General features: G+C 39.6%; 1 protein-coding gene across 2 annotated transcripts in view; it reads left to right on the top strand.

The window, feature by feature from the left end:
* Positions 1 to 27,993, top strand: part of CCAP (Crustacean cardioactive peptide) — a 174,784-nt gene that overhangs the window by 114,849 nt on the left and 31,942 nt on the right. The window contains exon 2 of one of the 2 annotated variants that reach the window (XM_083143348.1): positions 5,902 to 6,026. In XM_083143348.1, the coding sequence (XP_082999474.1) occupies positions 5,934 to 6,026 (93 nt within the window). In that variant the 5' untranslated portion in view covers positions 5,902 to 5,933. The remainder of the gene's footprint in view (positions 1 to 5,901; positions 6,027 to 27,993) is intronic. The other variant, XM_083143349.1, reaches the window with a different exon arrangement.

Below are 27,993 nucleotides of genomic sequence, written 5' to 3'. Positions count from 1 at the left end.
ATTGTGTTTTGTCAGGTGATCCAGTTTCGAACCCTGGTCAAGTATGAATGTACCTATAATTGTGTTTTGTCACATGATCCCGTTTCGAATCCTGGTCAAGTATGAATGTACCTATAATTGTGTTTTTTTAATGATCCAGGTTCGAACCCTGATCAAGTATGAATGTACCTATACTATAATTATGTTTTGTCAGATGATCAAGTTTCGAACCCTGGTCAAGTATGAATGTACCTATACTATAATTATGTTTTGTCAGATGATCAAGTTTCGAACCCTGGTCAAGTATGAATGTACCTATAATTGTGTTTTGTCAGGTGATCCAATTTCGAACCCTGGTCAAGTATGAATGTAACTATAATTGTGTTTTGTTCCATCACCCTTTTTATAGGTTTGTCGTCTTCATTGTCGCTATTAACCAATGACTGGCCTACCCCCGTAACGGAGTGACTAACATAGCGCGCTATGACGCCAGGGGTTCCGCGTTTTAAACCCGGCCTGGGCATTGGTATTTTTGCGAGAGTCCCTTCATCAATTTCATCAATTCATCATTCTAATCTTCGCGATTATCCAAAAGTGGCAGGAAAGCTAAGTTAAATAAACTAAATCAATCAGTCAATTAACCTAAGATGTAGAAAAGCAATGTGTATTACAAAATATAAATACAGGGTGTCCAAAAAGTCACGCAACAGAGACTTTGTACAAAAAGCGATGGAGGAACTTTAACTTTGTGTATGTAGATATTTTTAATCATTAAACAAGAAAACCATTCTCTACATGAAGATTGCTAGGTTAGGTAGGTTAGTGTTTTTGTACGATAAATTTCAATTATTTTCTTTTCATCTGAACATTGATTAAATAACATAGCCAGATGACAGGCACACCTAGTACTGCCCTCTGGAAAGACCAATGTTGCCAGTACACTTCGTATTTAAAAAAGGAACATATTTTTTTAATGAATGTCATAGTTAACGCTAAAAAAAACATCTCTAATGCATATCAATTTATCGTTCTTTTTTCAATTTGATAAATACCCACAAGGACCATCGATACATATCGAAAATTATTGCAAACGACTCCACATCTGTGTTTTATTAGTTTGTTTTTGCTTTGTACAAAAACTGTTTTACACCTTAGTAACTTTTCCGCATACTGAACGTTCATGGTCTTCTTGTTTAATGTTTCCAAACCACATATACAAAGTTAATACCCCGTATAAGATTTATGTTGCTTTTCGTATAAAAGTTATGTACTTTCCAAGTCATGGTTGCGTCACTTTTTGGACACCCTGTATAAATATACTTAAAGATGTGTAAGTAAAAAGTAACAGGAAAGAATATTGGTGTGACAATGGAATCTAATATAATCTGCACTGATAATGGATCTGTCTTCAAATGTTCATTAATTTTTAGTACTTTTCATCGAATTTCCCTTTTCGTTTAAAATTCGGTCCGAATTTTTCTACACAAAGGAAAATTTACCTTCATGTGGCAACATTGCTTTTGAATGGCCATAAGGAAAGCGTCACGAGGTCACTTCTCTCCCTTCCGACTTCAACTCCTCCCCCTCTTCTACCGGTCCCCTCGGAAAGACTTCCTGGAAACGAAATTATCTGCTCTTTTGCGGAATATCTCTGGCGGAAATAGTATTACCATCGATGTGAAATTCTCGACTTCCACGCCCGCCCTAGGCTCGTGCCCACAAAGGTTAACCCTTCGACAGATGATCGTCACGGGGGAAAGAAAAGCAAAGACGAACATCAGCAGAAAGGTAAAAGGGGGGGGATATGCGCTGGGCAACATTTATACAGATCATTCTTCCTCATCCACACACTTGCCAGTTTCGATGCACAGTAATTTCGGAAACACATTGAGGACTAAAAGTGGTAAACGTTGTAAGTGCCAAACGCGAAAGTGTTGGGAAATCGCATCGTTCCGCACGTCAGCCCGTAAGAACGTTCCCACTAGCGACCTCTTTTACACGCCCTTTGGATAGGTTTACCATACGTCCGGGGTTAGCCCGGACAGTTCTGGTTTTTTAGTGCTGTCCAGGGTGATGTCCGGGATTGCAAAATGTCTGGGGATTTGAGAATCTGAACATGAAATATTAACGAACAGAATTTATGACCGGCAAGGATCGATCGATTATAAGGATCGATTCTTTTCATTCTTCGAGAAATCGACTTCCGAACGGTTCCGTACTTCCGGGAGCGTCTTGGTTGTCTTGCAAGCGTGTGAAGTAACTCGTCTACACGTTTTTTGATAATTATAACTATTTACAAGGGCTTTGCATTTGGCAATGGGCAAATGAAAGTGTGTATTTAACGCTAACCTGCAGCAGGAATACAAATTCTTGAAACTGTGTAACGACAGTGACAGTGAAAGTGTGCAATGTACATTCTGTAATGGAGTATTTTCTCTTGCACATAAAGGAAGAGGTGATATTGAAGATCACGTGAAAACAGTTAAACATAGGGGTGCTATTAATGCTACTGCTTCAACAAACATAAGAGATTTTAGAAAATAATGTTAATATTTTTTCTTGTACATTTTATAAAAATCCACACTCAACGTGTACATTTGGAGACTTCCTTAGGGAAGAAACAATGTATCGAAACACATATTATGGGATGGAGCAGCCATGATTGAGAGACTGGAAGGTAAGCAACCTAACATTGGAGCGAGGGAAATAAAACGTAATTCTTCATTGCATATAAAACCCCATACAAGGTTGAGGGTTGGTAGGGATCTTAACAGGCGCGGTTGGCTGTATAGCGCAAATGTGCAGTGAACCACCAGTAATATACAAAATAAACAATAACTGAGATGTTCATAAGCGTAGAGTGCCAAATTCTCTTAGTGAGAAGGAGAAACCGCGGGCCAGAGCCACTCAGCTCCCCTCTAGTTCCGTTTCGTGCAAAGCCTCCGCTGAACCTCCGCAAGGCAACCCCTACCATGCTAAAAGCATAGGACAGCTAGCTGAAGCTCGACGCGTACATATGGTGAAAATACATGCAGTCGGATACTCCAGGAAGGTCGTCGCGTCAAAACGGACATGCGCAGTTCGTAGTATCACTAGCGAGCTGGAGTGAACCACGCTCTTCTCTCTTCCAGTGTTGCGCTAAGTGTTTCAATTTGAATTCATTTGGCATTCTCTTGGTATTATTTATATTTTGCAAGACTTATTAGATTAATGAAGAGGGTGTAATATAAATGTAGAGGTGACCCCAAACGAAAGCTAGAAGTAAAGATGATGGGACAAATAAGATAAATATGATAGAAAACAACTTGCCTACACATTCAGAGTTTTCTTCTTTAAGATGGAAACACTTCAGGTGGAAGGAGCCGAGAAGTCAAAAATAGCGCGAGGGCGAGTGGTCGCTTATCGGACAAGACTTAAACAACCTTTTGGTCTTCTTACGTCAGGCTAAATGTTTTCGTTGACATGTTACGCTTTTTTGGTTTAGTTGTCTTAGAATATACACGTATACACTGCAATTTTCGGGGCTTTACCGTCCTTGACCAAAAATGTAGTATTTACTATTTATTCAAGCCTAACATAAAAATGAAGACATTTCGCACTTACGTCAGAAGACGGCCAAAAAGTTGTTTGGGTTTCGTGCGATCAGTTATACTCTAGAAAGATAGGGTGTTCCTCGAGGAGACGCGCGCGATTGACTTTGTTACGTGTCATTGTCTCCATACTTGTTAGTTTGTTTTGAAGTGCGGGGCTGGTGATTGAAATATATTTGGCGTGGTGATATGTTGAGTGAAGTGAGGTGGATTGTGTATTAGAAGGAGTGTAGATGTTGCTGTGTCAGAAGTTAACAAATTGCATAGAATAGAATGGAATCGCTTTGATTTAGCGATATACTTTCGAATAGTTATATAAGAATTATCTTGTAATCAAGGGGTCTTGGGTTTGATTACTGATACATATTCATTTTAGCAGGAAGAGATTTGTATTTTTAATTGCAGGTTCAGGATCCAGTTCCAATAATATAGTCTATTTGACAGTGGTGGGACCAGAAAAGAGTTGGCATGAGTGGAAGAGGCAAAATTGATTCGAGAATATTTTCTGAATTCTGAGATACCCCTAAATACAATGCCATACGAAAATCTTAAATTAAAATGATCGCCCCCTACACACACGCTCCTTGGTGCTGTCACTGTTATTTGAACATAAAGCAAATTAACTTTGTCAGTAATCTACCGGCCAAAATTTGATAATTTTCCCAGTACTATCTCTAGAAACCAAAGCGTGTAGTGTCTCAAAAGGTTTAGATAAGTCTACTTTGCATAATTTTGGTGAACCCCCAGGAAAATTATGCACGAGCCGCGCCTGGATCTTAATCTAGGCTATGCCAACCTAAAGCTACTCGCTTGTGTGAGGGGTACTTTTATAGCAAGGGGTGACACCCCTGAGAAATGAAGGTAACTCGTACAACATTTATGCTTTAAAATACTTCCTTTTACCGGACTGGCAGGGTCATGATGTAAAAGAAAAGGATGTTCGTTACCTCTGGTTCTAGACGTGAAGATCGTCTCCATTGGTTCTCCTGTGTAGGCATGGTCCCTGAAATTAAACTCTGATGGCGCATCACTCCCCGCGGTAACTCTTTTGCGTGTAAATCGATAATGAGACTATGTATCCGTACTCTAACACAATCGTATTATATCTGACCCTGAGATCTTTTCACGCGATCTATTTAAGCGAGATTCAAAATTTCCGAACGTTAGTCGGGTGCATCTTCTATCCTGCACCCAACCGTTCTCCGAGTTAATGCTGACTTTTATTTTATTTCCTACTATTTCCTGTTAAACTCCCGTGCCTGCTGATTCCTCATCTTTGAAGGTGGTGGCGTTATACGATTGTGCAATGATGCGTTGCTCAAATAGAAGTTTCTGCGTCACCTTTTAATTCCCACAATCAGTGTACACTTTTTCTGTTATAACACCATTAAGCCTTGTTTCCATGAAAAACTCAATATGCTAACAAAGGCAGAAAATTTATTTTATTTTAAAACATAAACTAAACGTAACGTTTGAACCTTCTAGCAAGGTCTTTTCCAGACTCTGTACCCAGTACAAATGAAACAACCTACAACACAGAAATCACTCCCCTCCAGACACAAGATTATTAGAAAGTTGTTTTCTCTCTAGAACATTCCAGCAGGTGGTCTTCCCTTGTCAACTGTACTTTCACCTGACAGGCGATTTGGATAAACATTTCCTTTCATCTGAAAAGTGGTTGGACTCTTTATCTCACGTCATTTTTTCTAACAACTTTCTAATAGTCTGGAGGGGAGTAATGTTTGTGTATATATATCGTCTTGTTTTTGTACCTCGTTACATTTGTACTTGGTGCAGAGTCTGAAGAAGACCTTACTAGAAGGTTGAAACGTTACGTTTAGTTTATGTTCTAAAATAAAATAAATTACAGCCTTGGTCAGCATATTGAGTTATTCTCTTTAGTTTGAGTATTTGTCTAAGTCCACTTTATGCACAGTAAGGCTAATCGGGATTGCACCTGTAGTTTAAAGTGGGATCCGAACCACTATGTGCCTCCACCGAGTATCGTACCCGGGACCCCTTGATAACAAGGCGACGATTTCACCGGGGAGGCCCCATATTCTTACTCGTTCTTTACAAGTCGAATCGCGAACGTGAGGGCGCTGGGTGCTACGACGCCACGTGGAACTCGCCTATAGCGGATACTTGCTTATGAAGGAAAAACTCTTGTTGTGTATAGTAGAGACTTGCTTAGAGAAAAGAACTCCCTCCATACAGTGGAAACTTGCATAGGAAAAACTCTAACTTATGTATGATAGAGATTTGAATGAACAAAAACTTGAATGCAATTATAGTTTATGTTTCTCATAATCCTCTTTTGTTTATTTCTCAGTAGGATCCAGAAAGGAGAAACTTCGTGACGTAATGTACTCGTGTCAGGCCACCCTCGCTTGCTCCATCCTCGCCTTACTGGTCGTCATAGAGCTGACGTCAGCAGCGGAAATCGTACGCAAGAGAGTAAGTATTCCATTTCTATATCCACCATCCTTCGTTACAGAATTCTGTTTATACAGACGAGGCAACAAATACATGTCTTCGGAATTCGAAGGAAGTCTTGTTACATTGTACAAATGGTAGCTTCATCTTTTTATGTTACAGTGAACAGCTGATATACAAAACAGTAATTTTGCCTGTAGTATTATATGGGTGTGAAACTTGGTCCCTTACATTGAAAGAGAACATAAATTGAGAGTATTTGAAAATAAGATCCTTAGGAAAATCTTTGGACCTAAAAGGGATGAGGAGACAGGTGAGTGGAGAAGGTTACATAATTTAGAACTACATAATTTGTATTCATGTGCAGATATTATTAGAATGATTAAATCAAGAAGACTTAGGTAGGCGAATGGGAGAGGAAAGAGGAGTTCACAGGATTGTTGTTGGGAAACCTGATGGTATGAGACCTATAGGAAGGCCAAGACGAAGATGGAAGGACAACGTTGAGATGGACCTTAAGGAAATCGGTAAGGATGGAAAAGAGTATATAGATCTTGCTCAAGATAGGGACAGGTGGAAGGCCTGTATTGCTGCAGCCATGAACCTTCGGGTTTAAGAAGGCTAGAGAGTTAGTGTTAGTTAGTGAACAGCTGAATATTGACAACCAATTGAGGATACGTTGTCGCAGATTGAAATTGGAACAACTTATGACACAACCACATTTAAATCTCTGACGCCACCATTGATTTATGTACCCTCCTTCCCCTCGGAAAATTCTTTTTGATTTGATTTGCTTTATTCTACTTCGCTTTTTGTGCCACTTTTGGCTAATTTGCGAAGATGGGGATGAGTGATGATATTATGAAATTGATGAATGGATACTCACAAATATCCAGACCGGGATTCGAACCCGGGACCCCGGCGTCGTAGTGCGATGTGCTAACCACTCCGCCATGAAGGTCGACTCTGGAAATTCTTGATCGCCTTAACATGTTCTCTTGGATTAATCGCCAACCTGTGGCGGAGTGGTTAGCACAACGAACTACGACGCCGAGTTCGAATCCCGACCTGACCATGTCATCAATATCATCGTATCATCAATCATCCTCATAGTCGCGATTAGCTAAACGTGGCAGAAAAGCAACGCTAAATAACGTAAATCAAATAAAATCTCCCATTAATCTATTTTTTTTTCGATATACAGTGAGTTTAGTTCCTGAAGAAATTGATCCAAATGTCTTACACGCATGTTATGTGTAAAATTGCAACATCCGTGACACTGGTCAATTTCTTTAAACATTAATATCATTCTCAAACATACACTGTCGATCGCAGCCATATTTTTGTGCCGTTGATGTGGTCAGTACCACGCTCCTACTGCCATTACCCTCAGGATTTCTCCCAGTTAGAGGAAAAGGTTCAAATATGAGTCCCCTTTTTATGTTGTCATTTTCGGAGGAAACAAATTAATATATCAAGCACCTGCCTTTAAAATGCATATCTATGAAATATGAACTTAAATGTAATAGCATGCTAAAGTATAGGTGGTCTCCATTTTTTTTAAAAAAAAAGCAATTTCCAAAAAATGGTAAAATGATGTATTTCAAATTGTGGTCTAAATATGGGCTACTAGTGGCAATATCACAAAAACAATTAAAATTTAAGAAAACAGTCATTTATCGCTAAAACATTATAAAATTCATATTTATGAATAATCTGTTCTTTTGAAAATCACGCGGAATGGGAATAATCGAAATTAAGAAAAACATCCAAATATTTGTTGAAAATGTGATCTTAACATTAGACCTCAAGTCATAGCCCATATTTAAATCATCACGCTATTTTTCTTCTTCAATTTATTTTCGCTCTCTGTGGTACATATTTCACAAACAAATCATGGCATTATAAAAGCCTACATTTGTTTTATGTACCGCTAACATCATAACCTATACAAAGCAGATGAGAATTCAGAAAACATACCTGAAAAAAGTTTTCGGAGGTCGCAATTGTATAACAGCGTCCAAGGCCGAAACTAACCACCACATTCTCTTGCGAATTGGCGCCGCAACCTTTGTCCTTGACAGATAACCAGTTCCAATAGCCTCTGCCAGGCTGCAGCACCCGGGAGCGCTGATAACTCCAAAACCCATATTTAAACCTTCGCCCATATTTAGACCTTCTGCTCTGCCATTTTACTTGGGGTTTGGTGAAACCCAGAGCGCTTTATGCAGGGACAAGGCCGGTAAAAATCCGCCCTGGGAATAGAATCCAGGTCTCCCGTGTAGCAGTCACTCGCCCTACGGACCAGACCTCCGCGGATCCAGTTTTTGTAAAACTGTCTACTTTTTCGCATTTTTGTATTATATATTTTTAACTGACCATTTTCATTTTGGTATCATTTCAGCTGCAGAATTAAGAAGTGTCTAGTGTCTAAAAATATGAACCTTATTTATAACCGAGGTTCTCTTGATATCTCTAAAAGCAGTGACACAATGAATTGATGATGAAGCGGTAGAAAATCCGATCATAATTATGCGAGGTTTACACGGCTTATTGTGGAGGGAGAGTCAAACTAGCAACAGACAGCGAGAATAACAAAATTCGCCCAAAATGTAAATATTATGCTCAAAATGGACACTAAACATCAAAATGAAAGATGCACGATGGCATATGTTTTAAAACAAACTATATAATACATATATGCAGGAGAATCTCCCCACCTTAGTCATAAACACGGTATGCATGGCAACAACAGCTTTCATTGGCGGCCACAGGAAGTAATGAAATATGCATTGAGGAGAACGACAAGTCCGGACACAGCCCATAAGCTTTATTGATCAATTAACATTATTCAAAATGGCTTTGAAGCTTCAAGCTTTAGGAACCTGTAGACTGTCTTGAAGCTTTTCGTATCAAAAGAGCTTCAAAAAAGACAGTAAAGTACCCTACAATGAAAGAAGGTTCTTTTTTAAATAAATTAACGCCTAAAGCTACAAATGTCCTTCGAGCAGCCACTTTCTTCAGCAGCAAAGTATAGCTGAACGAAACTGAATATCAAAATTTAAAGGAAATTCTAAAAGTGGAACATAGTCTCATTGTGCAGCAAGAGTAAGAAAACTAATTTGGATTACATCAATATCGAAGCTCCTCAAACGCCTGTCAAAACAGTGGCTCACAATGATTTATAAATAATATTTTCTGCGTAGGTTGTTTTAAACTGAGAGATATGTTCAACGAGGTATCACTCGACCTTTTTATAATTTAGAACTATAGGGTGTTTGGGAAAAGGCATGTATGTCACAAACTGCGAGTTTCTGTTGCTTTCATCTAAATTACAGTGAATCAATTTAAAAAATATTATAATCTCATATTGGGCAACTGTAAAGATTATAAACAGTTATGATGTAACATGTACAGGTGGCGCATATTGTATCTACCAATAGCATTTGGCAACCCTGTTAGAATGCAGGTGCGCATGCGCAGAAGTTTCCCATTCTTAAGCCCACTTTTCTTAACATTTATGCCATGACCAAAATGAAATGAAAACTCTTATGGTTTTTCAGATGCCATGGCATTTCTCAAGGATAGAACCCGTCCTACTTCCGTAGCATTTTTCGTAGCATAACCAATCAGAAGCGACCTCTAGGTCACGAGTGCAGTTGTAATGGCGGCCGCGTGAGATGTAAACAATGTATCACTTCGCATTTTTAAAAGCCGATAACTATTCAACCGAGAGGAATAACGTTTCGTATAAAACGGTATTAGGTACAAAACAATGGCGCTGCTTAAACACATACTTTATAACGTTTACTGTACACGTGTGGAAGAATATTTTAGTGGTTTCAAATGTAAATACCGTGCACTCATCATAGATGGTGTAACTCGACGTGCCTTTCATGCTGTATACGTTATACATCGTAATCGCAAAAGCTAGCCGAAGAGTTACATGAAATGTTTCCGTGTAAAGTACTACCTGCTATAAGATTTTTGGAAGCATTTATATAGCATTTATGCTAGCGAAATTGCTAAAGGAAATACTTTCAGCTGCAAGTCTGGCAATTAGTCTGCCATGGAACGTTGACCGGTTCATACAAGATTCATAGCAGTGTAGGCGTTCATCCGAAGAGGTTTCATTCAGTATACGCAGAAGACAGTGCACTGAGAAGCATCAGGACGTCAGAGAATACGCCTCCTCCGACCTGAAAACTTCTGTTTCTGCACGCTGCTATTGGTTCTCTATTGTCAGGCCCAATCGTATCATGTTGTGACGCTCTGCCATGGCGACCTTCATTGGGCCGTCGTCGCAGTGCCTGCTGGGTCCCCGGAATGGAACCCGTTCGGATGAACGACTTCACTGCCACGATTCGTGTCTGAACCGGCCAACGTTCCATGGGAGACTAATTGCCAGACTTGCAGCTGCCTAAGGCCGCGTCCGAATCGGCAGCAGATGTCTCCTAGAGCACCGTTCCATCCGGGGACTCAGCCAACCTCCGTTGTCCGAATTGGCGGCAGACGTGGAGTCGGAGGGGAGAGGTGCAAGGCGCGACACATGCACGCTTCAACTCGCTGTGACCCTACGCTTGGCAGCCATATTGCAACTTCCGCCTTGCGGAAACAACATTTACTGAATGGACAATGTAAAACTCCGTGATTTTTGGACATTTTATCGATAACACTGACGGTAGAAAATCATATATGCCACATTTTTAATACAAGTAGTAAATAGATGGAAATCATTGTAATATGTGGTTGGCGTCTACTTTCTGCTTCTGCACCTGCACCCCAGAGCGCGGTGAGTGACGTTTGGGTTGCTGACACTTGGCGGGAAAGTGACAACCATACTGCAAGGGGACATGTAGATTCGGACGACTTCGACGGCACACGATAGCAACGGGAGAGAACGGGACGGAGCGCTTGCCAATCCGGACACGGCCTAAGAATGGAAAACTTCTGCGCATGCGCACCTGCATTCCGACAGGGTTGCCAAATGCTATTGGTAGATACAATTTGCGCCACCCTGTATATTAGGTCTGTAATGTTAACTAGTAAAAGAATAAACGTGGAAAACTGTCTGCTGTAAAATTGCATATTTTGGCTTAAGTGCTTTTTTCCCGAACAGCGATTGGTTGATTTTTAAAATTGTGTCCGAATCGGCCCAATTGCTACCACGAAGACAACCCTCTTAAAATAAACAAAATGGTGGACAGTGCTGTTACAACAACATAACATACATCCCTTTTAAATTCTATAATTCATTCATTCAAATTCATAACTCCATACCTAGTACCGACCTAAGTGCGCGAATAGTTAGCACAGCGTGCTACGATGCTAGGGGTCCCGGGTTCGAATCCTGTCTATCAATAGGTGTTCTTTGTGAGTGTCGCTTCATCATACTATCACTTATCTTCATCTGCGCCATTAGCCAAAAGTGGCAGAAAAGTGACGCTAAATAACAAAATTCGAAATCAGAATCCAACTTATGGATTGTAACAATTCCATTGAAAGCTAATCTGATCGTTACAACCCAGAAGTGACTGTACCTTCCGAATAAAGAACCATTTAGAAATTCGTGTTGACTGTTCTTCTATAAATGGAGATCGTACGCTTAGAAGTTCTGCAACACTAGGCGAAGTTCAGTGTTTAGTACGGAAGGCGCGAAGGAAATATCTCCTTCGATGATCACTGGGGGAAGGACGCTGCGTGGAAAAAAGAAACACGCTTCATCCGGTAGTGCTCCCCCCCTCTCCATCCCGTATGACGCAATCATCACTCTTCCTGGCAAAGAATTCGTATCTACAATAGTCGTTCAAGGTTATTTCTGGGGAAAAATTTGAAAGTCCTACAAGCACCAAACTATATGAGTTTTTCAAAGGAATCCCCCTGAGCATCCAGGCACCATTGCCATCAATGTGTCAGTTCCCTGAGTCCTTTGGCGTAGAAGGACTGCTGTCGTAGATGCTGCAGGAGATCTTTTGTCAGTGCTTCATCTGTCTTTAATTTATTCCATCTTGCTCTTTAAGCGGCTCAAACAAATCTGATAATCATCGAGGGCTACGTCCAAAGAAAGAGATCCTTCGGAGAGTTGTTGCTCTCATTGTGGTAAGGAATGACATTTGCAGATAATATCCGTGATCTTTTCTTAAGAATGGCATTACGTACGGCACCCTCAGTGGCGGCGATTGGGTTCCAAAACTAGGAGGGCAAGATGCCAAAACTGGGGGGCAAAGACAGTTTTCTTCCCCTCGTAGATCAACTTTAGCATAGTGCGGGGGCAAAAGTGGCAAAACGTTAGGGGCAACTCCCCCCTCGTCCCCCTACTCGCCAACACTGAGTACCCTTGATCAATGTGCAGGAATGCTGGGAACTAATCATGACCCTTTCCCCAAAACAAATCACATAAAGAACACCTTGCATGTCCCAGTCGGACAAATGTGTCTATGTGGTTCATCCGTCATCGCTAAACTGTTATTATTATTAGTACACTCGTGCCTGTGGCATCGTTTATTCCTCATACTGTGCTTCTAATCTTCTCAAAATTTCAGCTGGCTTCAGGTTCTCCTTCACAAGGAATTTGATCATACACCGCTGCTCCACAGCTACAGACACACTGCGTGCCGCCATTTTTGCTAACTCTACTGCGCATGCGCCAACTACATTGGGGCAAACGTGCAATACTCACGAAGGATGAAGGTACATCCTCTGGCAGATTTATCGTTCTACAGCTATTTACCGCCTTTTTTATTGACAAATTTGGAACTCTTGAAGGTTCAAACTGAAACCGAATATTAAAGTCTAAGCACAGATGAAATTGTCTCCAACTCACTTCTCAAACAAAACCCCACGATTGCAATCTTGCACTGGTTGCCTGTTTGGAGTGTAAGGTGTGCCCCTTTCCGAAGACACCCAAATGTCAACATCCCTTCCGGGTAGTACACCCTGAACTGCATTTTTCAGACTAACGAGGTCCTGGCGCTTGGACCCGCAGCCAGGATAATCTGCTGTGGGCTCGTGTTGTGTCATCCATGTGGTTCGTGATTGTTCCTTTGCACATCTAATCATATCATAATTCATCCTCATCTTCGCGATTAGCCAAAAGTGGCAGGAAAAGCTAAGTAAAAAAACTAAATCAATCAATAAGTGATAGTCTATTTTTTCTAATCTTGGCAGTTCGAAGTCACGCTGTTACTCCCTCCCCTCAAATCATAACTGTAGCAGTGTTTCCAGCAGCGTTGAGATCATTCCAGCTGGATCGTCCTTTCATGTTAATCTAATCCTGATCTGGGTACAGTTCATTTGCTTTAGTCGCGACCATTGACGGAAATGCGCATGCGCTAACTGGAAGAGTCCAGTGGCGAAATAGGGGTGACGGCTGTAGTGGAACGAATAATGAGAACAGGTTCTGTGGAAATTGTCTGTTTCTGAAACAACATAAGTTGTTCACACGGAGGTTTGTCGCCGATAAAATACATATAGACGACTCGTTTCGAGTTGCAAGTGCCATTGCAAACCACAAACACAAAGCGAGCAATAATATACAAAACAAACAAAATAGTGATCTGGAACATGCAGCGTTGTTCCGCCTATGTTTGTATCTGCCTATTGCTTCGGGTATATATTCGCCTTCTCAAGTTATACTAGTCTGTTATTTTTATTAAAACCTTTTGCTCCTTGTTAAACGCCCTTACATATGGTGGGAGGTGCAATGAGGCAATGGAAAGCCGATGTGCGTGACCTCTATCGGCTGATCGTAAAGTAAAGTACAATAGTTGAGGCAAGATTCCAATCAAATCTAATACCGGCCGCTAGGTAGTGCAAGTGGCGTTTATGAGTAACGGTAAGAATTGTTTAAAAAAATTGATCTTTCTTTGTGACGAGCAAATGCTTTATATGACGTAATTTTTAAGTAGCTACTTCAAATTTCTTGCCTCTAGTTTTTCATTTTAACATTTGAGATTTATTCTACATAACGAAAATAAATTGGTGTACGCTTTACATGGACATTACAGTCCAGCTACACGTTCTAACAGTTGTGGCTTACTGGAATAACCACCTTACTTTTTAAAATGACGGTAACGAACTTGCATTTGAAAACGAGTAACTCTGAGTTACATCTTAAGCAAACTGTGTTACTTGAAAATATATATGTATTTTCCATAAAATAATACATATACGAACGGGCGAACTATGATTTTGCTAGATTTTATAATCGCAGAACCTGGCAGGGCACATTATTTGGAGGTACTTATTATTACACGATTTACATAGTTTTGTGGCCATGGAATTTCATAATGAACTCAGTTTACACACTTTTGCATTTGTGCTGCCACCTGGAATGCTTGAACTATTTCACACACTTTTCACACACTGTTTATTAAAAAGTTTCCACTGTTTAGGCAACTTCCAGAATTAACTAAATATTGCACCAGTCCATTATTATATAATTTTCTGCTGTATTTTTGGTGAAATATTTTTCCCTTCGGGGACCCAAGGAAGGTTCCAGGTTTGTACTCTAACGCAGTTCCCCGAAACAACTAAACTACTAACACACACACCATCACACCCATTACACTCACAAATACAAACAAATATACAAATAAAAATAGCAGTACTCTGCTAATAGTAGATTTACAATATATATACATCAAAGGGTCTAAGTAAAGGTCCCATTAACGAACGACTAAGCAAAATCAGAGGTATTTAATGCCCAACTGGGGAATTCGTGTAAACGCAATTGGCACGATTAAATTTGTTAACAATTATGGAGATTCTCCTTTTGCAAGTGACGTAATTGGAACCACCTCGTTAACTCTTCCGTTTCGTTTCACTGCACCGGCGATTAATTAACACAAAACGGTAACGACCCGTTAAATCATTGATCCGTGTTATTATTCGAAGACATTTAACTTTGCCATTTGCTAATGGACTATGTAGCGTTAATTAGGCACCGTTTGCATGGCAATCAATTTTAAAATAATTATTACCTCTCAGTGATAATATTTCGTAACCTTGTAAAGAACTCTTTGATAAATTAGGTAATTCCAGATTAGAAAAGTAGACAATTAATGAATTTGCTCAATAGATGGCGTAAGAGTATAAAGTCAATGAATTATTCAAATTCTTGAAAGAAAGTTTATGATTCTTGAGCAGTAAATTACAAAATAGGTTATCATCTTTGCTTTTAGAAGTACACTGTGATAAAACTAAAACTTCTAGAAACGTTATATTTCTACAGACCAAAGAGAGACAGAAACTTCTAGTAAGTTATGAACCGAAATACATAAATATCGACGCAGCTTGTTAAGTGGTCAAAACTTTTCCTTCAACTTCACTGTAGAATTATCAATAGCTCTTACTGATTGTAACAGAATTATTTCTTTGATGATTACATTACCTCTTTAATCAAGGCGTTGAAGATTAATGAAGAAAAAAAGAAAGGATTTTATGACATCGCCACAGTGATCGAAGTTAATCGGTTGGGAAATACCGGGTGACATTTCTTTCCACTGCACATCTTTACGTCATCCGCCTTTAATCTAATAGCAGCTGTGTTAAAATGTGTCTGTTATACACAGAGAACTGAGTACATGTGGCATACTGCTCTACCAAGGAGAGAAGACCCGTCTGGCGAAGACAAACCTGAGCGAGCGAAGGTGATGCAAACAGCTACTTGCCATGCAATTCTTCCCCTGCGTTGACATAATGTGGGACGTTCTTCAACATATCGTCGTCACCTTTATTCACTGCCAGGTTTGTATGAATACGAAGGGGGAGACCGCACACAGCGAAAGCAGAGACGTATTATTTAATGTTGTTGAATATTCTCACGACGAAGCAAGGAAGGTAAGTTATAAATATGGCAACACTTGAGCACTCGGACACAAGCGAAGGGGAAGCGGGAGAAAACAGATGACTATCAACTTTAGTTCATCAGTTGGACGCTTTCTTCTTCTTTTTGGTACAATTGTAGATAAGCACTTTCACATGTTCCATGTTATCGTTTAGACATTGAGATCATAGAACCATATACTTTATAAAGGGTGCTTCATAAAGTGCGCAGTTTTTGAAAATGCAATAACTCAGCCAAAATTGCATGAAAGTTGACATTTTTATTTTTATTATTTTACACATTCACTACGATTTAATAATTGAAAAGTGAAAAGTGTCCAGCATATGCCCGTATGTGATTTAAAAGTGAAAAATGATGTCTGGCATATGTCCATATGGCATATTTCTTCGTTTCGCATGATCGGTTGCTTTGATCTCTTGCGTCAAATGAAACCTGTAAGGGAGCATATGAAGGTCTTCTTTCAGTATTCGTTGCACTGAGGATACCGATATTGCCAACTGTTGTGAACGACGGCGAAGTGACTTCGCGGGGCTAACATTCACACTGTCTTGCACTACTGCAATGTTTTCATCCGTTCGACGACTACGTTTTCGCCCAGGCGAATTTATGGTTGCAACTGACCCGGATATCTCGAATTTCTTCACCAACCTCCTAACTGTTGTTGCAGTGGGGTCATAGTTACGTCCGAAGATCGCGCGAAGATTACGAACTGTCTGTGCATAAGATTCCCCGTTTCTGTAATGTGTTTTCAAGACAACGACAAGTTGCTCGATACTGAACCGCTCCATGGCAACTAAACTGAACAAATGCCAACAAATTGCTCAAGTATTAATCGGAGTGATCAGAGATTACGAAAATGATAAGAACAGTGTTGCCAACCTTCAAACAAAAAAAATGACAAGCGATTTAAAAACTGCGAACTGTATTAAACACCCTTTATTTTATCCACAAGGGTTTCCCAGCAGAGGAAGAAATTCCTTATTGCAGTTTGTATTTCCTATTTGACCATTTGAGATATAAGGAGAGGCCGTTTCAGAAGTTCCTCCCTTTCCTGTAGTACATCTTGGACTGCATTTTCCACACTGAGACTCTAGGGTCTAGACTCACAACCAGACTTGGACGATTGTCATTTGGGTTGCATATAGACCAGTCACCTTTTTCAAACTCGGTGCGATTTGTGTTGTCCTTCTGTGCTTATCTGAGTTTTGTTTTAAGTACACCTTATGCTCGGAAGGCTAATGGAGGATTGGACATAGAGTTTGAAATAGGATCCGAACCTCTATGTGCCTTCATCGGGTATCGAACCAGGACACCTTCATTACAAGGTGACGACGTTACACTACGCCATTGGGGAGTCCCCATGTGTGTTTGTGTTTTTTCTTTCATCCATTACATCTTATCTATTCATCCTGACTTTCGCGATTAGCCAAAAGTGTCAGAAAAGAAAGGAATACAGAATGCGCCAAAAGATATAGTACTGAAATAAAAAGATGAACAAAAGTATAAGACATGTTACAATATAGTGACTGGTTTATATGCAACCCAAATAACAATCGTGCCTTTTGGGTTGTATAACTGTCAGGAAAACTAAGGTTAGGTTAGGTTAGGGCATGTGGAGTGGACGATTGTCATTTGGGTTGCATATAGACCAGTCACCTTTTTCAAACTCGGACCACCTTCACGACCGCTTCCGTATGAGCGGAAATAATGCTCAACTATGAATACTTTTTCCTCCGTCGAGAGTCCCATTTCCAACAACAACTGCACAACACAACTTCCTTTTCACTACTGCGAACACGTGCAGCTGGAGCTATGCCCCGTCGACAAACGCAACCACGTGTTCGAGATGCGCGAGTTTCAGTACTGTATATTTTGGCGCATACCGTATATACCAAACCAATCAAGCAATTATTGGACCATTTTAACTATTTGCAACGAGTAAGTAAAGAACTTACTTCGTGCTGATTCGTTTCCTTTCATGTTTCTTTTTTAACCTTTTCGATTTCCTGTCCCTGCACGGTGGAAGGATATAAAATCTCTTCATTCGATCTCCTGAAACACGCTGCTACGATCACAAAGGTAACGAATAAAACGAAGGAAATTGTTTCCTCAAACGAGTTCACCCCTCCCCTTCCCAGTCAACTGTCCCTACCTCCTTGCCAAAAGAGCCTAGCTTTACACGCTCGTACAAAATATATAACAACAATTCGGTTTAGAATATCACGACCCGCAGCATCCAAAATGAACACTAATTCTATCATGTATGTGTAGTGTAGGGATCCAGCGTAGAGGTAGCACTCTAGCCTTTGGTGCGAGCGGTGCCGGGTTCGATTCCTGGTGGGAGCCACCACAATTTCTGCGCTGACCCAGCGTCGTGAGGACAATTGGAAAGCTACTTGAAAAGAAGAGGTAGTGGACTCCGGTCTGAAAAGCCAGAAAAACAGCGACGATGAGACTCGACGCGCTCACCACGCGTCATCCAATGAAAAGCTACTTGGCATATCCTGGCCCTCAGAGGGCTGTTTCACTATGGCGTTTAGTGGTGTATGTAGTGTTTTCGAATAGGAGTATACATTGTAGTCTATTTTCCGATATTTAACAAGCTATCATACCAAAATGTCGATATTCTCTGTTCTTTTGCGTTTATCTCACCACACTACCTCATTACAAATAAAATCAAGTGAAAAAGATTTTGTTGGGGACATTTCTATGTTATGTACAAAGGTTTTATAATGAATAACAGAATTATTGTAACGAGCCATCAAAAAGCTTCTCTCTCTCAATCTCTCTCTCTCTCTCTCTCTCTCTCTCTCTCTCTCTCTCTCTCTCTCTCTCACACACACACACACACACACACACAATCTATCTATCGCTCCCTCTCCCAATCTCTCCCTCCCTCACGCACCCCTCATAATAGTCCATATCCATTATGGTAACAACCAGATCTCGAATTGAATATTCCTATGTAGAAAGATGCTTGGTGGATCCTTGGAGATGATGCTTGAATGGTTCAAAATGATAACAGTGGAGCTTCCCCTTCGTTGTTTCTCGCCCATCCCTCGCATTTAGTTGTGATCGTGCCATAAAATAGTGGTTATCTTGGATAAAGAATTAGTAAATTCGTCTGGATGACTCGTAGCTTCTTGCAAGATAACCCAATATTTCATTTTATTTGTTTTTGGCATCTTTTTCCCATCTCCTTATCGCCATACCTTCTGGGAGCACCACCTCTCCTTACCTGGTGGAAGCACATTACACAGTTGTTCGAATCCCAATTTAAACTGTAGGTCCTATCCCGATTAGCCTATCTGTGCATAAAGTGGACATAAAGCAAGAATTCAATTCAAGCTTCACGTCAGATACAACTATGGAGTGGAAAGAATTACAATATTGTAGGGATAAGACGATATGAAATTTTTACCGATACCGATAAAGTACCGATATGAAATTTACCGATACCGATAACCGATATTCTACCGATCCGATATAAAGTAGTAGCTGTGTGGAGTGGTCAACTCGCAATCTCAACACCTTGTGCATGGTGTTCCTTCAATACAAAGTAGCAAGTATAGGAAAATTGGAATAATATACAGTCCTTCAATCAATATCTGAGAAAAATTTAAGTTATACAGGGCTAGCATAAATGATTCATTCGTTTTGAAAAGGCTATATTTTCAAAAGTATTACACGTACACACATGAAAGATATATGAAAAGAACCACAAACTCACCAAGTTTATACACCCTCTACAAATGTTCGATATGTGCCCGTTTGGTTACATGACACACGTCCAGACGATACTCGAGCTCATTCCATACATTTTGTAGCATAGTCCTCTCAATGGTCTGCACTGCAGAACTGATGCGTTCTTTGAGCTCGACTAAGGATTGCGGTAGTGGGGGTACGTAAACAAGGTCCTTAACGTACCCCCACAGGAAGAAGTCGCAGGGCGTTAAATCAGGAGATCTGGGAGGCCAGGGGAACAAAGCTAGGTCATCCTCACAAATACGCCCAATCCAGCGATGCGGAAGTTCATCGTATAGGTAGTCACGAAGTGGGATGTTCCAATGAGGGGGTGCCCCGTCTTGTTGGAAGACAAAATCCCTGAAGTCAGCACTGAATTGCGGGAACAACCACAACTGCAACATATCCAGGTAACATTTACCGTCCACAGTTTCCTCAGCGAAGAAAAAAAAACGGCCCATACATCTTTGTTTGTGACACTGCACAGAAAACATTCACCTTTGGCAAATCTCTTTCAACTGTCACGACTGCACGTGGGTTTTCCGTGCCCCAGAATCGCACATAATGGCGATTCACGTTCCCGGATAAGTGGAACGTTGCTCCATCGCTGAATATCAACTTGGCAGCGAAATAATAGATAATAGAAAAAGAAGCTGAAACTGAAGATGCTGGCACACCTAGGTATTTATTTGCCAAGTTTCTCAGAAGTGGATACTTAGTGTTTCCTTCCCAATAACCAAGGGCACTGTTACTATGAGATATCAATGGTTCATTGAAGAAAGAGTCCATTTCAGCTTCCGGAGGAGATGTGGAACGTGTTTCACTATGGGCACACTCTTCAAGAAGTTGGGTACAAATACCCCAAAGTCCATATTCAGCATTGGACTGACTTGAAATCTGTTCATCACGGTTTCCACCAGTTTCCGTACATGAGGTAGAGGCTTCAAACTCTTGCTGTAGCAACTCTTTTACTAGAGTACACTGTGATGCTTCCCTAAAAATCCTGTAAAATGAAATGAAAAAACTTTACTTCTGATGTGTATGAGCATGTACATTAGAAAAATGAACTTTTAGTTGATTTAAATACAAATTTTGCAATAATCCTACACTGAAAACTGCATTAATACTGCCCACACTTACTAATTTGAATTAGAAATTGAAAGATGTGTTAAATCATAATATTTTTGTTGGGTGGTGTATTTCAGATTTTATTTTGAGGGAACTAGTTATATTTTTCAACAAACATTACTACAACTTCATCCCAGGGATGGAAACTAGTCAGTCAAAATTACTGACTTAACTCACCACAATACTGAAAAAAAACCTGCCTAATTACTGACTAGTTTAATTAAGGCCTAGCAATAAATTAGCCCTTTAAAAGAAATGGGCTTTACTTAGCCACCAGATCCCCATACAAGCCTTTACATGTTGTTTTTTTTTAATTTAGAAAAATGCTTTAGAATACTGGAAACAGTTTTGGAAAGTAAATTTGAAGCATGGAGAAGCTAAGTAGCACAGTTAAAAGCTTCAAAAGCATTATTTACCAGATAAAGTAAGATTTGAAAAGTAGTGTACATGATTGTTTGCACTTCACAGTGAGAAGTTGTTCTCGGTTTACTCACGTCTTGGATACATAGTTCTATCATTTTTTTCATGTGAGGCTCAACAGGGGGTTTTGTGCTTTACACTGAATCTTATGTGATCAGATGCTGAAATCATTTAGGGACATTTTAATACTAATAGCCCTAAACCTGAAACACCTAACCTAACAATGAAAGCATGGTAAAAATTTACTATTCCACAAACACATGTAACTTCTTAGTTTCGTCACTTTTAACATTCGTATTTATGTATCTGCTTCGCGGAACATTCTTGAAGGTGTATTCACATTTTTTTCATGAAAGTAATTTCAATTTTTCACATTACGAGTACTTCTTTATTTACGTAAGAAACAGTATGGCGCATACACCTTCGTACATCATCGCGAGTCGTGCTTGTGTTTTGTCGATGCAGTGTTTCCAACCTTCGTAACCAAAAAAATACTCATGAAGTTTTTATTTTTTTAAGCTTCTTCACATTATTTTACGAACACAATTTTAACTATGCTTGCCTAACCTAACCTTGCCGGAAATGGTTCGTGGGGCTATGCACGAATGGTTTTTGGTGCTATTCATCAATGGTTTGTGGGGCTACCTGTTTTTCAAGTACCCAATTACAAAATCCAGTGGATCTTTCACACCCGGTATGAATTTCACCATGCATCCATGATACATCATCTTTTCGGAAAACATCGGCGTGGTTGGAAACCCTGCAATCGACAAAACACAAGCACGACAATCTACGGAGGTGTACGCGCAAAAGGCTATTGTGCGTCGAAGAATTACTTTTCAACAAAAATAATGGATTTCCGCTATGATACATTCCCACATGACAGAAAACACTTTCCAGACGTTAGACAATGCTACAGGAACGTATTACCGTAAGTAGTTTCTTGTGCAAAAATGAAGAAATCTGTTTGTGGAATAGTAAATTAGTACCGAAAGCATTTAGGTGTGTTCTATTAATGCTAAGAGTCCAAACCTGACTCACCTAACTGAAGAAAAGCATTTTGCAATGTAATTAATACCTCTTTGTACCCCAAGCACGTGAAGTAGATAGCAGCAGCCCAGATGTACATATGAAAAGTGTAAATGAATGGTTGCTCATAAATACCAATGGCGTACCATGAGCATTTCGAGTGGGAATGCCAAGTCCAAAATCCTTTTTGCCTAATAGATTACTTATGGAATTATTCAATATAAGTATTGTCTATTTGAAAGTAAAGTTTCATTGTGTTGCCTGAAGTTAGGCAGCTTCTGATAAAACATGATCCAGGCATATTTAAATGCTAGCAAATGAGATGCCTCACCATGCAACAAAGGTTTGTAAGACTGGTATTTTATAGCATTTTCTAATTAGGTTGTTCAACTCAGAACACCATACGCCATTCGGAGTCTTTTGCCCAAAAGATAGTACATGTGTAGCAAAACAATATTCTGTTTCTCTCAGCACACCCAGCTAACCAAGGAAACATTTCGGCATGATGCAAGTCATAAAAAAGCCTACAGAATCATAAGCACTTCTAGAACAATAGTAGACGCATTATTATTGTGGATGATCTAACAATTGATTGATGTGGTTTATTTTACTTACTTTTTAACATTTTAAAGTAATTTCGTCCACAGATCAAAGAGTTTTGAAACAAATGCACAACACTTCCATTGACAAAATATAAAGGATTTAGATAGGATTAAAAATAAAATTTCATGATGATATATTAGTTTTGTAGGTTAAGTGGTAGAGCTGCCACAGGCTGAACTTCGCCCATGAATAAATAATCTCTATTTCTAGCCGTTCATATCACGAGGACTAAAAACTTTGACGAAAACTTTTTTTTCGCATCGCTGTTTGTGCGATAAATTACACAAAGAAGTTATAATATTGGAGTTTGGTAAAGTTACGTGAGTCATATCGGGTATTGTAGCATCACACAACACGAGCGCATATGGCACAGGGTTCAGATTCCACTTTAAACTGCACATTCAGTACCAACTAACCTTTCTGTGCATAAAGTGAACTTAAAACAAACTCAAGAAGTAATGTTCTGCTGTGGTCTGAAATGCAAGAACAAAAAAAAAATCACAAACTGCTGTATTGTATTTGTTTTTTTTTTTTTATTTAGCACTGATTTATTGCCAGTTTTGGCAAATTGCGTTAATGAAGGCATAATTCAGAAATATATATATTTTTAAAAAAAATCAGAAAAAAAAGGAATTTGTGTATGATGACTGTTTTGATAATTTGAAGCCAAACTTAACTTCCAATTATCTACCAGACACAATTTTGGTGCTTTGAGACTTAACCTAATTCTTCTTGCTATTTGCCGGCATTATTTGCTGGGTTCTGATTAATAATACATAAAGTGACACCTTAGATAGCAGATACCTTTTTTCTATTCTTAATACATTTTGGAATTGGCTAGACTCTACTTTACGTCCTTATTGCCTTTTGGTTGTAACCGATGGGAGTTAACAACACTGCAGGTTCGTCTTTGTGTCCGCATTGTGAATGCCTGTGCTTTGCTCATTTGCGTTCGCGGGACATTGTGCTTGCGTATGATGCATGAAGAAGAACAGGTTCCAAAAACTTGTAGATAGTGTAAAATACGTTTATCCCCAGTAATAATTTAGTCCATTGCTCAAAACCGTGCTTACAGACAGCCGGCATCTCTTCGGGTAAGTACTTTTTTTTTCTTTTTATACTTTCTGTTCACGATAGCCCCATGAACCATTCACGTTAGCCCCCAAAATCATGCATGGGTAGCTCCACAAACCATTCATGTTAGCTCCAAAACCCATGCACGGGTAGCTCCACGAACCATTCACGGGGACGAGGTATGCCTACGAGGTTAGGTTAGGCCTGTTACATTAGGTTCCATTAGCACTCATTTCACTTCTAAATATGTGCTTCATCATCGAAAAATTTCCTCAGTACGTTCAATTACGCATATCCGAACAATGTCCGTTTTGGTATGACTTGAGATGACCGGACCCCTCTCCGATTTTCCTCATATTTGACATACTCACTAATTGAGGCCTCCTAATTACGAATCTGAAGTTAAAAATTGTCGGTCATGTCTAAATTTCGAACCATTGACGCCTTATTTTTGCTTATTTTGCAATTTCTAGACGTTCCCGACAAATTTTAACTTCAGATTCGTGATTAGGAGGCCTCAATTAGTGAGCATGCCAAATATGAAGAAAATCGGAGAGGGGTGCGGTCATCTCAAGTCGTTCCTCAGTTTTTATCAATTTCCTTCTCCAGCTAATTTACGTTGTTGAATTCCTTATACAATAAGCTTTCCAACGATATATGACACGTATTTCTTAGGAAAAGGACGTAAACTAGAGTCTTACCTTGAAAATATGCAAAGAAAAAAAGAACAAATTTGGTAAAAAAGTGACAGGTATATAACAGAGAAGGTCCTTGTAAAGTTACTGATTTATGCTTACCTTAATTTGTAGCGAGGATCCAGACTTGTTGCCTTCATGTAGACTTCTTTTGTCCCAGGCTGAAGTTCTTGAAATCGACGTTCTAGTGTTGATTTCAAATCTTCTGCTAAGTTCTTCACTCGGCGTTCAGATGCAAAACTGTTCATTGCCTGTACAACACTGTTCTTCATTGGGATTATATCTGATATCGATGTGCTATTACTGCTACATGATACAGTAGCTTCATGGAATATTTTCAACACCTTTACCAAACTCTCGATTAGGGTCCACTGTGATGATGATATTTCGACTGAGAGTGACAAAGATGATGTTACAATTGTTACAGAAAGTCTTTGTTCAAAGAAACGCTCCAACATAAGATACGTTGAATCCCATCTAGTGGGAACATCTTGGATTAAACTATGAGCCGGAAGTCCTAGATTTTCTTGGGTTTCCATTAATTTTCTGGAGTCTTTTGGTGACATATGAAAGTGCGTTGCTATTCTCTTTACAATTTTAATAACCGAAGATATTTCAGTTTGACTTAGGCACTGGTTGACAACAAGCTGAAGCAAATGTGCCATGCATGGTATCCATATAGGTACTGGATCATCCAACAAGCCTGCAGCACGTTTCATGTTGGGAGCATTGTATGTAATGATTACTTTTACTGACGAGGAAATTCCCCATTTATTGAAACATTCTTTCAGGTTTTCTGCAATATTGAGTCCAGTGTGACTTGTGCCACTGAAAGGCACTACTTCAAGATTTAAATTTATTAATTTAAAATTTGTGTCTATAAAGTGTGCTGTCACACTCAAAAAATCTTGCCCAGCAATTGAGGTCCACACATCTGTTGTTACAGCAATGAACGTACACGTTTCCAGCATTATATGGACCTTCTGTGATACACGTTCATACATTCTAGGTATCAGTGAGGAAGACAATGCCTTCCGATTAAGTATCTGATACCATGGTTCTAAAAAGTTGACAAACCTTCGAAATCCAACCTTTTCTACCGTTTGCATCGGTAACATGTCCAGAACAATCATTTCACATATTTTTCTATCAATTGCTATTGATTTTGGGTCATTTCTTGAATTTTTTTTCTTGTTTAACAAAGAGTCTATTGTCGGCTGTATTTGGTAAGTTTTGAATTGTTTTTTTGATATCCTGATAGCGTGTCAGGGATAGGATGAACTTGGGCCAGGTGTTGGTTCAAAAACATCACATTGCACATGAGGTACTTTCTCTTCTTTTTCAGCATTATTTTCTCCGGAACTAGAGTTCTCACTTTCAGCAAATACTTCTTCACTATATAAATCTTTCAGCTTTCTCAGATGTGGAAGACATCGTTTCAAATGATATAGCATGTTAGACGTGGTATATGATTTTGTCGACTTCCCGCCTCTAGAAATTTCGGCAGAACAATGTTGACACACAACTTTAAAAACATCGGTCATTTTAATTTTAAAATGTTTCCACACTGTACTCTTCTCTTTTGGCATGTCTCTACGCAGAAACTTAACACAAAGAAAAACAAAAAACCCACACACAACAAAAAAAAAAAACTTGGATAACTAGACACAAAAGTCGCGACGCGATGTATTCAACACGATGCACACAAACAAAGAGAGAGTAAAGAGAGCAGCAGGCCGAGAGAGCATGCAGCACAGTTGAGACAGAGTTTCCAGCAACTGGACTGCAAAGTTCGCTATTGTCGCTAGATCGGATATTTAAGTGTGTGCAGGATGGGGAATTTTTTTTAACCTACGAAACGAATGTTCTGGGTGGGTAAAAATTTTACATTTTCGTCTAAGTCGGGAAATTTACGAAGCGGGAAATGTTGAAATTCACCAGCATTGTGAATATCTCGAATTCTAATCATTACTTTCCCCTCAAGTAATTGTTTTTGCATTTCAAGAAATGCCACTTCTGAAGTCTGTATCGAGATTCTCCCCACCCCCCGCCGATCCTGCAACAGACTTTCTCGAGTTCCTGCACACCCCCAGAAATGTGCTTTAAAAATGTGAAATACAATGCAAAAATAGGCTATTCTAACTTTGAGAGAATTTTAATATATTTCAAGATCAGTAACGGCACACCAAAAAATATTAATGTCGAGGTGGGAGAAATTCCCACGGGAGCAGACAAATTTAATATATCTCTAAATGTTACGTGCAAAATTCATTTTCAATATGAAAGTTCACGAATTATTCAATTTTCCTTCTCTGTAGGACAGCTGCCGACTAAGGAGAGTTGCGTGTGGGTGGGTGTGTTTGGGGGCGGGGGGGGATCCGCCTCTGTTTGGCACCATCACTTTTTTTATTAGTGCTTTTTCCAAAAGAAAATGCAATTTTATTTACTACGTTTGAATCTTGGAGCACCTTTCCATGTGGAGTGAAATCAAACTAAAAGGAGCATAACAGTTGCGGAAATTGAAAACATATAAACGGTATAATTGGAATGTTCTATCAGTAGCAGCCGATTTTCACAGAACCTGGATTCCACTTGAGGCCATTATCACTAGTTTTGATTCAGTCGGCTCAGGTGTACTACCTGCATTACTGACAATTTTCAACTGCCACAAAATGAAAATATCCCCTTTCCCTGTTCCTAGTGGAAATTTCGTTCATATGGCAATACTGCGTGACTACTGCGACAAGTTTGTTGTCTCTTGCTTCCCCTTTCTTGCGCTCGAGTGTCACGTTGTCATCTGAATAAATTCCTGCCCTTCCTTTGTTGTCAAACCTTTATCAAGGTCAAATATTATGTCTAGTTTTTCTGTGTCCGTTTTTCTCTTTCATGACGATACAAACACTTGCTATCGAATAAAGGAAACAACTATATGTTGAAGAACGACGCACAATTTGGCAACGCATGGCCAACAGCTGGCTTGCAAATCTTCCATGTTCCCTTCCCTCTGCTTGCTTCTCTGTCTAGAAAGCGGTATATCTGGTCCAACACAAGCCCCATCCCTCCGTAATCTGACGTCACGGCAAATTTATTCGTTGTGAAGATTTCTTAGCATTAACACACGGAACTTTTCATGATGTAACAAGTCGAAGGGAGCAAGCAGCTCTGAAGTTGCGGGTGCGAAAAGTGAGATCCCTCAATCAAGCTGTGCGTGCGTAGCATGTATTTCTTGTCAACCTGCTCGAAGATGTACGCAAAGGTATGGTAGCGAAGACTTCATTACCTTTCAATGAGAAAGCACGAATGTGAGTTTTGGAACTGGTTTATTGACTGCAATTGCTTATGGTCGGATTCATTCTGCACACCGTTCCTCTAAAAAAAATATATAGCAGTTAACTTGACAACATGAACGTCAGATTTGGAACCGATTTGCCGCCTGCAGTTTTTTACG

This window comes from Lepisma saccharinum, chromosome 21, assembly GCF_977018435.1.
Source record: "Lepisma saccharinum chromosome 21, izLepSacc3.1, whole genome shotgun sequence".
NCBI classification, from domain to species: Eukaryota; Metazoa; Arthropoda; class Insecta; order Zygentoma; family Lepismatidae; genus Lepisma; species Lepisma saccharinum.
The sequence above is the reverse complement of the archived record's forward strand: the minus strand, read 5'-3'. Positions and strand labels throughout refer to the sequence as shown.